Genomic DNA, 15,715 nt, shown 5'->3' on the forward strand with positions numbered 1-15,715 from the left:
TATGTATATGTATATGTATATGTATATGTATATGTATATGTATATGTATATGTATATGTATATGTATATGTATATGTGTGTGTCTGTGTATATACAGACATCACACTGGACTTCCCAGGTGGTGAAGTGATAAAAGATCTGCCTGCCAATGCTGAAGACATAAGAGACATGGGTTCGATTCCTGGGTTGGGAAGATCCCATGAAGAAGCAAATGGCAATCCACTCCAGTATTCTGGCCTGGAGAATTCCAGCAACTGTATAGTCCATGGAGTCATAAAGAGTCGGACACGACTGAGCGACTTTCACTTTGTGGGGGTCAGAGTCGTAAAGAAAGCCCAAATTATAAGATAACACTGTGTAAAATAACATTGGAAAGTAGAATTAAGTTTGAATGAAGTTTAGCATTCTTCACTAAGAGTAAACAGACAGAAATAGATATCAGACTACTTTGGGTGATATTCTGGTTCTGCCAACAACTCAAATGGACCTGGACAAATCCTTTCATTTGGAATTTCGTTTCCTCATCTGTAAAATATAGGCAATAAAATAGGTCTCTATAGTCTCTCTCTTGATGCTAAAGCTCGGTGAAAGGAAAGTGATGAAGAAAACTACTTAATATTAAGACAACATATCTAGAGGAGGTGCTACTTTTTTTTTTTTAACTTTAACTTTTTAATCTTTTTTTGTCACACAGAGCAGCATATAGAATTTTAGTTTCCTGACCAGGGATTGAACTCATGCCCCCTACAATGGAAGCACAGAGTCCTAACCACTGTACCAACAGGATGGTCCAAAAACGGTCCTGCTTTTAAATTCAGCATCATTAGACCATATGTTTAGAAAGCAGTAGCAACAAGTCTTTAGGCTATTAAAATATACTGACATTTTTATAACATTTATCTTTGCATTGAACTATGGTATAGATAAAAAGCCCACAAAGCCATTTGGCATACCTTACCTTGCTACAGGCATGGTTCTATTTTTCCATAATTGAGGCCTTGACACATACACAAAAACACACATTTTTTGTTTTAGAATAATATTATGCACTGTTTTGTTATTTTCTTCTTTTCACTGAATAGTAAATCTTGGCAATTTGGTGTCTTCCTTATTCTTTTTAATAGCAGAGTAGTAGAAGCATACCTCAATTTATTTATCCATTAATTTATTGTTGAACATTTGGGCTATTTTAAATACTCCATTTTATTGACAATATTACAATAAATATTTTATACAAATTTTATTTCTGCCCCTGTCATAATTTATTTAGGATAGCTTGTAGAATTAGAATTGCTGGTTCAAAAAGTATACATTTGATATATTTTGGAAAATTGCCTACAAAAAACAGCCTTGACAATTTATAATCTTAGTAATAGTGTCCACTTCCCTGATTCTTTGCCAACAGAAAATATCATCGATCTTTCTAATATTTTCCAAGCTGATGAATGAAAAGGCTGTCTTCTTTCTTGCTTAGAGCTTCAAATCCAATTCCTAGTGAATTTGAGCATCTTTTAACATGTTTAGCAGCTATTTATAAATAGTGCTTTTCCTTGAATGCACAAAATATGACAAAGTATGTAATATATATTATGTGTGAAATAACATTGTATGTAAAATAAAGCTACATATGATATGTATATGTGCATATATGGGTAGATATGAACAAAAAACACACTGGAAGGATGCAGCTTTGAATAGCTACCAATCTCATTATTGTATGGCAGACAGTGATAAAACATTATAAAGAAATCATCTTGCAATTAAAAAAATAAAATTAATAAAACCATTACAATAAAAAAAAGTACAACTACAAAAAAAAAAAAAAAAAAAGGGTAGTTACCCAGACTAGTCACTGAGGGTGGGCCAGAGGGGATTTCACATGATAAATTTGATTTTATAACCATGAAGATGTTGTATTCATTCTAACTTGTTTTTAAAAGGACTGTTAAATGAAATTGTGTATGACTGGCTGCACCAACTTTTCCTGTTTGCCTGTTTCTCCTCCCTCATCTTCTAGGAAATAACCCTGCTTCTGTTTCTGTATTGTATTGTATGTAAGGACTCTAGTTGTTTCTTTACCTCCGTGAAGGATTTCCCTAAGATCCAGTCTTAGACACTCTGCTCTTTCCTCAAGATGATCTCATTTGCACCCAGGGTCTCCACCTTCCGGGATCTCACACGGATTTCTCTCTGCCTTTCTGATCCTTCTACTTGGCTCTAGTTGTAGTTAATCAGAGCATCTGCAACTAGTACAAGAGAAGAACATACAGGAGCTATGAGGAAAGGAGACAGTAATAGGTATTAAGATATTAATCCAGCCAGGGTGGATAGAGAAGGCTTTCTGGGGATAGCGGTATTTAAACATGAAGTATGAATAGGAGTTAGCTGCAGATTGTGGAGAGAGAAGCAGGAATATTTCAACATGAGGCACTGGCATTTGATAGATTCTAAAACAGGAATACTCTTAATAACTAAAATGCCACAAGAATGGACAATATGGGTAATGCTCCATCCAGTGTCAGATAATTTTGTGACTAACTTGTTGGAACTGTAAGCCTAACTGAATACCAGTGGGGAGGGGTGAGCTCTCGGCTTCAAGGAGGGAGGTAAGGATTCCTTTGAGAGAAATGGATGTCCCCATTCTCTACAGCCCTGGTAGAAGAACATGGAGAAATGGGTCTTAGACTCAAGTAAAAAGGAAAATATTTTCTGGTATCTCTAGGGGAAGAGCTGGATATCTCACAAGCTGGAATCAAGATTGACAGAAAAAATATCAACAACGTCAGATGTGCAGATCATACCATTCTAAAGGCAGAAAGTGAAGAGGAACTAAAGAGCCTCTTGATGAGGGTAAAAGAGGAGAGTGGAAAAACCTGGTTTAAAACTCAAAATTCAAAAAACTAAGATTATGGCAGGCAGTCCCATCACTTCATGGCAAATAGATGAGGGAAAAGTGAAAACAGTGACAGATTTTATCTTCTTGGGCTCTGAAATCACTACAGATGGTGACTGCAGCCATGAAATTAAAAGCGGCTTATTCCTTGGAAGAAAAACTATGACAAACCTAGACAGCATATTAACAAGCAGAAACATTCACTTTGCCAACAAAAGTCCATATAGTCAAAACTATGGTTTTCCAGTAGTCATATATGGATGTGAGAGTTGGACTGTAAAGAAGGCTGAGCACTGAATAATTGATGCTTTCAAATTGTGGTTCTGGAGAAGACTCTTGAGAATTTCTTGGACAGCAAGGAGGTCAAACCAGTCAATCCTAAAGGAAATCGATCCTGAATATTCACTGAAATGACTGAGGCTGAAGCTGAAGCTCCAATACTTCGGCCACTTGATGCGAAGAGCCAACTGACTGGAAAAGACCCCGATGTTGGAAAAATTGAGGGCAAGAGGAGAAGGGGGCAACAGAGGATGAGATGGTTGGGTGGCGTCACCAACTCAATGGATACTAGTTTGAGCAAACTCCAGGAGATAGTGAAGGACAGGGAAGCCTGGCATGCTGCAGTTCATGGGGTCACAAAGAGTAGGACATGACTGAGTGACTGAATACCAACAATCACCAGAGGTAATAATCAGTTTGGCCTCCAGGTTCGAAGGAATGAAGAGTCTGGTATACTTCCGGGGGGACTGAAGGGCTGAGAGTAGCCTGTTGGCCATATATATATGACCAGAAATATGGAAAGGGGGCAAGCTACTAGGATACCAAGAAAAAGCTCTAATTGTCCAATAGAACTTTCTCTGATGAAGAAAATATTCTATGATCTGTACTCTCTACTGGGGTGGCTACTAGCCACATGTACTTACTGAATACTTTAAACATGGCTGGTGCTTGTGAGGAGCTGAATTTTTATTTTATTAAGTAAGTTCTAACTTTATTATGCTTACTCCTTGGAAGGAAAGTTATGAGCAACTTAGACAGCATATTAAAAAGCAGACATCACTTTGTCAACAAAGGTCCATCTAGTCAAGGCTATGGTTTTTCCAGCGGTCATATATAGATGTGAGAGTTGGACTATAAGATAGCTGAATGCTGAAGAATGGATGCTTTTGAACTGTGGTGTTGGAGAAGACTCTTGAGAATCCCTTGAATTGTAAGGAGATCCAATCAGTCCATCCTAAAGGAGATCAGTCCTGGGTTTTCATTGGAAGGACTGATGTTGAAGCTGAAACTCCAATACTTTGGCCACCTGATGCAAAGAGCTGACTCATTTGAAAAGACCCTGATGCTGGGAAAGATTGAGGGCAGGAGGAGGGGGGGACAACAGAGGATGAGATGGTTGGATGGCATCACTGACTCAATGGAAATGGGTTTTGGTGGACTTCTGGAGTTGGTGATGGAAAGAGTCAGACATGACTGAGCGACTGAACTGAACTGAACTTTACTTCATTTTAATTTAAATAGCCACCTTTGGTTCAAGGCCGCCATATTGGACAGATCTGGAGAAAGACCAGTGTGACAACCAGGCCTCAGAGGTTGTGAGAATTAAGAAGAGAGAACATGGGAAGCAACAGAGTATAGGAAAACTGTGTCCCTGGAAGTCCTCAGCAGAGAATGCTGGTGCCCAGAGTCAAGATCTAACAAGACTCTTTTCCATAATATGTTGGTAACACCTGATGGGGAGAAAAAATGATCCAAGGGACTTGTGTCTGACCAGAGCTTCAGGGAAAAATCAGAAATCATGAAGGGCAATTCAGAGGGCTCTTGTCTAATCATTGGGTGTAACTATATTTGCTAACAGCACAAATGCAAAATTAAAATAGCACAAACTATATTTCTCCAATTGTCTGTTTTCCTCATTTTTCTTTCTTAATTTTTAGGAAATTTGAAAAGGTAGGCTGTGCCCTTCATCTTGGTTTCTCTGGTGGCTCAGCAATAAGCAATCCACCTGCTATAGAGGAAACATAGAGATGCGGCACGATCCCTGGGTTGGAAAGATCCTTTGGAGGAGGGCATGGCACCCCACTCCAGTATTCTTGCCTGGGAAATCTCATGGATAGAGGAGCCTGGCAGGCTATGATCCGTGGGGTCACAAAGAGTTGGACACGACTGAAGGGACTGAGGAAGCACACAGCCCATGGTGTAAAGGTCTGGCTAAGTGGATAGACTACAAATGAATAGCAATAGGGATCTTTGCTTGCTTGCTTTCTCCTTTATACCAAGTTTCTTGCTTGCCTTCTCTACTCCAATCCTGGCCAAAGCTTAAGGTTAAAATGTTTGTCCCCCAAAAGTACTCTTCATCACCCTCTCTGATCTAGATTAATTTTTATAAATGCCAGTTCTGAAAGCAAACAGAGAAATTAGAAAAGGCATGAAGCTGTTAGAACTTGTCACAAAATCCAACACAAGGGCAGCAGTGTTCAGGAAGGCTGACTTTTCATGTGTGTTGACAGAGAACTTCACTTGCTTGTGTTCCAATGATGGCATCCTTTGTTAACCTCCCCATGAATTCTAACAATTCAGACAAAACCACCAAAGCATCCTCTGTCGTTTCTGTTTGTGCCAACCACAGGGCTATCAAATTTGTCTTCATGCTATCACCTTAACGATGAGGAGGGGCACCTGTGGGGTGCACTATTTTCTGCTGCCATCAAAAATGAGGTTTTTTGATTCCTCTAAGGGAGCTGGAGTGAGAAATGCTCTGACCTGCTGCTTTTGGTCAGCAAGTGATGGACTGACTGAAATTGCTGGATGCACTCTGTACTATGGAATACAGCTGTAGGTTAAGCTTTACCTGTTTACCTTCTCACAGGCCTCCACTGAATGCCTTCAGAAAGGAAAAAGTAATAAAAAAGCAATGAATTATTCCTATCCTTCCCTTTCATTCTTCCACCCTTCTGTGCATTGATTTATTATAGGACTTATTATGTGCTGATTTGCATTAATTCCAAGTGACCAAGGCACAGTGTCTGTGTGGTACTAACTTGACACGTTCGTTTGATTATTAAAGTCCGTATCCTATTGGATTTCTGTTCCTTAGAGCAAATCCCAAAGGGTGGGTGCCTGGTGGTCAGTGGGAGCCTGGTGGTCAATGGGAGACCTGCCATACAAAGGGCTGGAAGGTTGACAGTCTACCCCAGGGCCCTGGCTCTGCTCTATAGGGTAACTCAGTTAAATATCTTTGAGCTTTATTCTCCCCATGTGTAAATGGGAAATAAAAATACCTGCCCTGACTAGATTCCAGGCTGGTGAGAGGATCAAATCACACGATACCTACAGAGGTATTTGGTAAAATCTCACCGTACTTCAAAGACATTAAATTTTTATTCATCATTTTTACCTCCACTGATTTCCAGAAAGAACTTGAGTTCAGTTATAGTACATAGGCAATCAGACCATTAAAAGTAAGATAAAAGAACAAGGATCATAGAATGAAAACAGAGGATAGTTGTTTCAGAAAATTTTATGTTAAGAATGATTGTATCCATTGAAGACTAAATTTAAATTTGAACTTCCTGGCAACAAAGGCAAAACATAAAGCATCCTTAGGAACATCAGTTCAGTGCAATGGCTCAGTCCTGTCCAACTCTTTGCAACCCCATGAATCACAGCACGCCAGGCCTCCCTGTCCATCACCAACTCCTGGACTTCACTCAGATTCACGTCCATCGAGTCAGTGATGCCATCCAGCCATCTCATCCTCTGTTGTCCCCTTCTCCTCCTGCCCCCAATCCCTCCCAGCATCAAAGTCTTTTCCAATGAGTCAACTCTTCGCATGAAGTGGCCAAAGTACTGGAGTTTCAGCTTTAGCATCATTCTTTCCAAAGAAATCCCAGGCTGATCTCCTTCAGAATGGACTGGTGGGATCTCCGTGCAGTCCAACGGACTCTCAAGAGTCTTCTCCAACACCACAGTTCAAAAGCATCAATTCTTCGGTGCTCAGCTTTGTTCACAGTCCAACTCTCATATCCATACATGACTACTGGAAAAACCATAGCCTTGACTAGACGGACCTTAGTCAGCAAAGTAATGACTCTGCTTTTGAATATGCTATCTAGGTTGGTCATAACTTTCCTTCCAAGAAGTAAGTGTGTTTTAATTTCATGGCTGCAGTCACCATCTGCAGTGATTTTGGAGCCCAAAAAAATAAAGTCTGACACTGTTTCCACTGTTTCCCCATCTATTTCCCATGAAGTGATGGGACCGGATGCCATGATCTTCGTTTTCTGAATGTTGAGCTTTAAGCCAACTTTTTCACTCTCCCCATCAGGAGGCTTTTTAGCTCCTCTTCACTTTCTGCCATAAGGGTGGTGTCATATGCATATCTGAGGTTATTGATCTTTCTCCCAGTAATCTTGATTCCAGCTTGTGTTTCTTCCAGCCCAGCGTTTCTCATGATGTACTCTGCATAGAAGTTAAATAAGCAGGGTGACAATATACAGCCTTGACGTACTCCTTTTCCTATTTGCAACCAGTCTGTTGTTCCATGTCCAGTTCTAACTGTTGCTTCCTGACCTGCATACAGATTTCTCAAGAGGCAGGTCAGGTGGTCTGGTATTCCCATATCTCTCAGAATTTTCCACAGTTTATTTTGATCCACACAGTCAAAGACTTTGGCATAATCAGTAAAGCAGAAATAGATGTTTTTCTGGAACTCTCTTGCTTTTTCCATGATCCAGCGGATGTTGGCAATTTGATCTCTGGTTCCTCTGCCTTTTCTAAAACCAGCTTGAACATCAGGAAGTTCACGGTTCACGTATTGCTGAAGCCTGGCTTGGAGAATTTTGAGTATTACTTTACTAGCATGTGAGATGAGTGCAATTGTGTGGTAGTTTGAGCATTCTTTCGCCTTGCCTTTCTTTGGGATTGGAATGAAAACTGACCTTTTCCAGTCCTGTGGCCACTGCTGAGTTGTCCACATTTGCTGGCATATTGAGTGCAGCACTTTCACAGCATCATCTTTCAGGATTTGAAACAGCTCAACTGGAATTCCATCACCTCCACTAGTTTTGTTTGTAGTGATGCTTTCCTAAGGCCCACTTGACTTCACATTCCAGGATGTCTGGCTCTAGATGAGTGATCACACCAGCATGATTATCCGGGTCGTGAAGATTTTTTTTGTACAGTTCTGTGTATTCTTGCCACCTCTTCTTAATATCGTCTGCTTCTGTTAGGTCCATACCATTTCTGTCCTTTATCAACATTTATATGTCCTTAGGAACATAGCTTTCCTTAATCTATGAAATATAGCACACTGGTTTATTAGGAGAGATGTAAATTTTCCTACCATTACACTCTGAGGATAGTGAGTGAGATTGTTTTCTGGGCACACGCCTGCCTACCCTTTCCAGCTGCCCTCGCAGTAGAGATGGGAGTTTGGCCCACGAAACCTCCCCCATGTGCTCCTTCAAGCTCTTACTCCCATGACTAGCTTGACACATGGCCAGCCTGAAGGCAGAAGATGGAAGGAACTTGCCTATTAGAATCCCTACTTGGAGCTGCTACCAATTAGAAATATCTGCCCTCTACATGAGTGATAAATAAACCTTTATCATGAATGTGCTATTATATACTTTACACAATTTGCACACCCTGTAAAATTTTCTAATATCAGAACTTTATTGGATACCATACTATACAGTTGTTAACTATCAGTCCTACCTTAAAAATAATTTTTAAGTGATCTTCATGGACTGTATCATATTTTGACAGAGACAAGCAAAATCTAACAGTTCTGAGGAGAGGTGAAACAAAGATGGATAGTGATGTCTAGGGTAGAGAAAAAAAAGAAGCAAGAGGTAAGAAGAGTTCTGGAACATGAGCTACATCTAGGAAGGCCTGTCCATTTGGGTAAATTAATAGCAAAGATACAGTGGGCAGTGAGAAGGCAAGTCCCTTATGAACTGGGAGAGTCCTAAGAGTTTAGAAAGGACTTCCCTAGCAGTCCAGGGGCTAGGACTCTGACCTCTAATGCCAGGGGCTAGGGTTCAAAACCTGGTCAGGGAACTCTGATCTCACATGCCAACTGGCATGGACAAAATATAAATAAATAAAATAAACTAATTTATGTATATATATAAAAGAAAGGCTAAATAATGGAAAAAGTGGGAATCTTTTTTTCAATCTCATATCCTTTTAATAGATTACCCACCCACCCACCCACCACTTACTTTAAAAATACAGACTAACACTGTCATCATCAATCGGGTTACTCAAGTAATTTCTCCTCATGTCTGGGAGGTGAGGATGGAAGGGGTAGAACAGGAGGATCAGAAGACCGAGATCATTCTTGTTTGTTTGTTTGTTTGGAGCGGGGGTTAATATGACTTACCTAACTGTAAATGTCGGAGAAGGCAATGGCAACCCACTTTAGTACTCTTGCCTGGAGAATCCCAGGGATGGGGGAGCCTGGTGGGCTGCCATCTATGGGGTCGCACAGAGTCGGACATGACTGAAGCGACTTAGCAGCAGCAACTGTAAATGTATGTAATTAAATTTTTGATAACAGTGACTTTCTGGATTCCTTAAAGTCTACCTTGCCTAGCAGGGCATCAGAACTCTCGATTTTGTCCTGTTGGTACAAGGGAAGCATTATTCATAGGCCCTGCTGTAGACAAGAATGTTGGGAATTTTTGTAAAGACAATCAAGCATGAATACATCATAAATTCTGTGGATTTAATCATTTATTATGCCTTAAGCACAATTTTCAGAACTGCAAATACCTCCTGAACTTCTCTGGTCTATCGAGGTTAAGTGAGCACAAGTACATCGTGTTTAGATTCCATTCACCCCCCAAGATAAATGTGTTCTGAGAACCTTCCCTGAACATCTCTGGGGACTTCCTGTTAGGATTTTTACCATGCCTTTCTCACACTGAACTGTTTTGGCCCTTCCTACTTTAAGCATAAATAGCTCACCGTTTACATATAGTTTAGGAGCTTTATTTCAAGCTATTTAAGCTTAAGATTTAGTAGGACTTGGGCAAATGGCCATGTATGGATGTGAGAGTTGGACTCTGAAGAAGGCTGAGCACGGAAGAATTGATGCTTTTGAACTGTGGTGTTGGAGAAGACTCTTGAGAGTCCCTTGGACTGCAAGGAGATCCAACCCGTCCATTCTGAAGGAGATCAGTCCTGGGTGTTCTTTGGGAGGACTGATTCTAAAGCTGAAACTCCAATACTTTGGCCACCTCATGCGAAGAGTTGACTCATTGGAAAAGACTCTGATGCTGGGAGGGATTGGGGGCAGAGGAGAAGGGGACGACAGAGGATGAGGTGGCTGGATGGCATTATCAACTCGATGGACATGAGTTTGAGTGAACTCTGGGAGTTGGTGATGGACAGGGAGGCCTGGTGTGCTGCGATTCATGGGGTTGCAAAGAGTGGGACACGACTGAGTGACTGAACTGAACTGAACAGGGCAAATGGCAGCAGAGAGCAGACAGGGTAGGGCCAGAAAGGATGTACCAGGGGATACTACAGACAGCGCGGCTGACAGAGGCAGATGAGGACCCAGTCCAGCAGCATAGCAAACTATAGACCCAAGCCAAACAGGAAACAAGGCTTCCAAGATCAAAGAGCAGATTGTCCTGATATAAAGAAATCAACGATGGAGAAGTCAAGAAAAGAAATATTCAAGAAGCTACATAGCCACAGTCTTGGGGGAAAAAATCAAAATATATCAAGTCTCAATGCAGTGTTTCCAAAATCCCATTTCCCTTGGACCATTAATTTCTACTTCTCAAGATTCCTATAAAATCTGCAAATCATAAGCATCCTTCTTCACACAATAAGGGGCTACTGAAGTATCTAAGAAAATGTAAAACATGTTTGACATTAAAATAATATGACTATCCAGAGAGCACATCATTTCTTTAAGTAGGGAAGTTAGAGTAACAAGCATTTTACAGTTTTATGACTAATACAACTGAAATATGGCTTTTTGGACACCATCACATAAAAGAAAAAAAAAAAAACCTCATAGTTACTTTTCTAGTACTTCTATCCAGATAACTTCTTTGTTCTAAAGAAGAGGATCAAGATATCTTGACATCTTTCCATGCTAATCAAATATGAAATAAGAGATGAAAAGATGAGCTTTTGTACTCTTCTATGTGAATTTGTGTCTTTGCAACTCATTGTTTCCACTTCCTATCCCAACCAAAAGGAATATAAAAGCACAGTTGTGAGTGTTATTCAAAGCTTTATTGGGGGGGGAGGGCGGGGAATGTATGTGTTAAAGTTAAAAGACTATTAAAGGCCATGTGGTTCAATTTCTACTCACTGAAGATATAATAACTATGTTGACTGAGCACTTTTTCTATATCAAGCATTCTTTCAAGTGCTTTCCAGATAATATTTCATTTAACCCTCACAACAACCCTATTAGAGAGATTAAGTGATTTGCACAAAGTCACATTGTCAGTGACAAAACAAGGATTCAAATCCAAGAAGTTTGACCCCCGACTCTTAAACACTGATTCTGACTCATTTATACTATCAAACAATAAATGTAAGCACTACTCATGTTCTCTTCCTCCCTCTTTTTTTAAAAGAATTTTTTGTTGTGGACCATTTTTAACATCTTTGTTGAATTTGTTACAATATTGCTTCTGTTTTGTCTTGGTTTTTTTGGCCAGAGGGCATGTGGGATCTTAGCTCCCCAACCAGGGATCAAACCTGCACCCTGTGCCTTAGAAGGCCAAGTTTCAACCAATGGACCACCAGGGAAGTCCCAAGCACTTTATCTCTAAATGTTACTACTAAGATTTATATGGTATGTAATAACTCATTTGGAAACATGTGAAACATTCACTACACAATTCAAAGACTCATCTTTCCATTTTTCAAGTAAGCATTGCTACTGCTATTTAAGAACATGGACTTTGCCTATTACCTGACAACTCTTCAGCTCCAAATAAGCAATCTGGGTACAAGAAAACAAAACAAGAGATAAAAGTATCCAGTTTCAGAATTGTGGCATTTCAAGAGTGTGTCTTTAATGAATGGACTACAAATAACTGCCTTCAGAGTTCTATGATGCAGAACAACCGGTGAGGGCAATTTTTCCTTTTACAGCAATCTACACCTGTGACCTGTGGGCCATCCCTCACGACAGACGGAAGGGAGTTTGTGGAAATCGTCTAGTGTATCATTCTTCTCTAGGTGTCTGTGCTGTTTGTGGAAGCTGTGTTGTCTCAAGGGCCTAATTTTTATTCCTGGTTATACATTTGCCATTGGATCATTCCATTCTGTCTGTTGAGTCTGTTAAAATTGGATGGACTTTCACTTTTCCTTGAAGTAAGCCTGCAAAGCTCAACTTCTTTTTTAAACGCTGTCATTAGATTCTCTAGGTTCATGCAAGCTCTGAATAGTAATCTCTTTCTCCTTTTCAATCCATCAGTGGTACCTGATCTTCAAAGTGCTTAATTTCAAAACAAGTGATCCAGTCTTTGAAACATTTATTAGAGATTAAAAAAAAAAAAAGATCTTGAAATTGAATTTTCCCATTTTATTTTGGTTCACTCCAGACTAATCAGTAATTTGGAAAGAACATCCACCCCCAACCTTTTGTAGCAGTTTCACTCTCTAACCCATGGACTTTATAACATAGACTCTCCTAACAGACCCTAGCACTCTACTTCATGTTCTGAGCACCAGAATAAAACTGCCCACATTTCTGTTCATTCCAGAGTCAAAGCTGTCAAAGTCTGTGGTTACGTTTTTCTGAATGCCCTCAAGCTGTCAAAATGTTTGCAATGTCTATCAAAATACGCCAGATTAATTTAGGGCATTGGACATGAGCAGCACTAAAAGTCTTTTCAGACTAGTGGGTTTGGATGAACTTCAAAAACATGAAGATTAAAATTAGAAAAGTGTAGGGCAGAGCATGTCTGTCCTACTAAATATGATAGAGTCTATTAAAAAGAGACGATTGATACTAACGGGACATTATCAACACAGATAGAATTTAACAGGTTATACAAAATATGGTATAGTAGTTTTTCAGTGGCTAGCAACTATTTTGGGGGGTAGGTAAAGATTAAAATTTGTGCCAATTACAGGGCAATAGAATGGTTAGATTTCACCATGCTTTATTAATTTCAAGGTGGTATTCCCAAACATTGTATGTCTGTTTCAAATTAACATGACATTCTCAAGCACCCTCAGAGGATATCCTGAAGCCCTGAGAGCATATTTTAGCAAGTGTAATGAAGTAGAAAGGATGGAGGCTCATGTCTACTGAAATTCCACAGCATGGAAGAGTATTTCTTCCTATCAGCGCACAGGCTAAAAGTCATTTTGATGTACGCTGTTCATTCTGCACAGCGGCAGAGTTCCAACTTAATTGAGATAGAGAGAAGGAACTTATTCATTTATAGTTAAAATTCCTAAGGTTTATATGTAGAATTAAAATTTAAATTTTTTGTTTTCATTGGCATTGCCCCAATATTTGCAAGAAAGAGTGTCAGACTGATTCCTCACAGGAGATCTGGGACAATGAAGTGCCACCACCTGCTATGAAAAGGAGCTGTGTTGCTTAGGGTGAGGCAGGGGAGAATGTCTTCACACAGGAGGTGCATGCGTGGGACCATGCTCTGTCGTGTCTGACTCTGTGACCCCACGGACTGTAGCCCACCAGGCACCTCTGTCCGTGGGATTCTCCAGGCAAGAACACAGAGTGGGTTGCATTTCCAACTCCAGGGGATCTTCCCAACCCAAGGATCAAACCTGAATCTCTAGTGTCTCCTGCACTGACACGTGGATTCTTTACCATTAGCATCACTTGGGAAGCTCATATACCTGGAGGTGCCTATTTGCATTTCCAGAGGGATAGGGTTATTACTGGGAGTCACCCTAGAGAACTGGCTTCCCCTTCTTAGCATCATAACTTTCTATTTTCCAAAAATATATTGATCTCTTAAAAAAAAATTGTCCAGGAATTCATTTTCCTTCCTGGATGGTAATGATATTCAGTAGCAGCAATTTCATACTAAATAATTTTATCTCACCGAATGAACCAATGGATAAAGTGACTTCGTGTTAAATCCAGGTGCAGTGAGACGACCCAGAGCGATGGTACGGGGAGGGAGGAGGAAGGAGGATTCAGGATGGGGAACACGTGTATACCCGTGGCGGATTCGTGTTGGTGTATGGCAAAACCGATACAATATTGTAAAGTAATTAACCTCCAACTAAAATAAATAAATTTATATTTAAAAATAAATAAATAAATCCAAGTCTGATTAATTCTCTTCAGTTCCCTGTTGTTGTGTCTCTCAGTTGTGTCTGACTCTTTCATGACCCCATGAACTGTTACCCTGCCAGGCTTCTCTATCTTTGGGATTTCCCAGGCAAGAATACTGGAGTGGGTTGCCATTTCCTTCAGGGGATCTTTCTGACCCAGGGATCGAACCTATGTCTCCTGCATTGCAGGCAGATTTTTTACCACTGAGCCACCTGGGAAGCCCTTTTAACTATTTATTAAAAACAAAAAAATCTTTTAAGAGAAAAGTCTTTGTTCCATCCCTGCCTCTTTCACAAACAACTCAAACTCTCCAGCAAATAAGATGAGTGCTTACCTCAAAGGCTCTCTGTATTTGGACAAAGTCACCCAGGGTGAGTTGTTTCTCAAGCAGCACTGTGCTGGCATCTTCCTTTGCAGTAGCACCATGTGAATGCTTCTCCAGATTCTCTGGCCGGGGCTGAGACCCTTTGTTCAACCCAGGGGTAGCATTCTGGCAACTCATAATGGCTTCACCTCTTTTCAGCAGTCTTCAACTCTCTCTATAAGGTTTTTTTTTCTTTTCTTTTTCACTCAACAGGTGCCTTTGAAAAGAAACAACTTAGCAATCGAATTCCAAAATAAAAGTATATTTCAAGGCACTCAATTAGGAGGCAAAAAATTCAAGCTCAGAGGCAGGGAATGAAAGCTCTTGACCCTCACTCTTCCTTAATTCCAGTTTATTTTCAAAGACCACTGTTGAATCCCTTTAAAACATCCCCCCACCAATATTCTGTTTAACCTAGCTTGATTACAAGAGTGTAAAAGCTTTCCCCCGGTTTATAGCAACTGACAGAAAATGCAACTTCTAATACTCGTTTAAAATGCATTAGAAAAGCAATTTCTCAAAATCTCTGGCTAACCTTGCTTTTATTCATATGTCGTGGATTTAAACTCCGTTTTCTTGTCTTGAGGTGTGAGGGGACACGGCCGTAGGGTTTCTGTCCCAGTGCAGTGTGTGCCTCTGATGACTACCTTCCCAGCAACGTGGCCTTGTTTGTTTCATGAGTGGTGCTATCTTTGTCTGCTTCCTGGCAACCAGTGTAGCCAACTAAGGCTTCTCCTTTTTCTCCTCCTCTTTACACCCCCATCCCGCCAGCAACTAATGACTGATCTGAAGGTTCCACTAAACAATGTAAACATTGAGGTTTTTTTAAAGGACAATTCAGCCCACTCATTTTTTTAAATTAAACTTCATCACTGCACTATTTAAAGACAACTTTTATAAATGTATTTGCTATGAAACATGTTATGTATTATGAAGCAAGATGATTATTCAAAGAAAACAGCAATGAATTTAGGAACTTTACATTTTCAATGTAAAAAATGTTTCATTTGTGTTTAATAAGAATCCATTTCTTATCATCTCTTTGTCTTAGTTCCTATGTGTATAAAATGGGAATCGTTTAGCCTTTTTTTTTCATTCTTTTCATAAATATTTATTGAGCACCTACTATATATATATTTTTAAATTTTATTTA

General features: G+C 39.9%; 1 protein-coding gene across 1 annotated transcript in view; it reads right to left on the minus strand.

The window, feature by feature from the left end:
* Nucleotides 1-15,239, minus strand: part of WDR49 (WD repeat domain 49) — a 167,223-nt gene extending 151,984 nt beyond the window's left edge. Inside the window, exons 1-2 of the mRNA XM_040248294.1 lie at nt 15,098-15,239; nt 14,533-14,779 (exon numbers count right to left, since the gene is read on the minus strand). Of these exons, the coding sequence (XP_040104228.1) occupies nt 14,533-14,700 (168 nt within the window). The 5' untranslated portion in view covers nt 14,701-14,779; nt 15,098-15,239. The remainder of the gene's footprint in view (nt 1-14,532; nt 14,780-15,097) is intronic.
* Between the last annotated feature and the right edge of the window lie 476 nt (nt 15,240-15,715).

Source organism: Oryx dammah, unplaced genomic scaffold (assembly GCF_014754425.2).
Source record: "Oryx dammah isolate SB20612 unplaced genomic scaffold, SCBI_Odam_1.1 HiC_scaffold_2, whole genome shotgun sequence".
In the NCBI taxonomy this organism is placed as follows: domain Eukaryota; kingdom Metazoa; phylum Chordata; class Mammalia; order Artiodactyla; family Bovidae; genus Oryx; species Oryx dammah.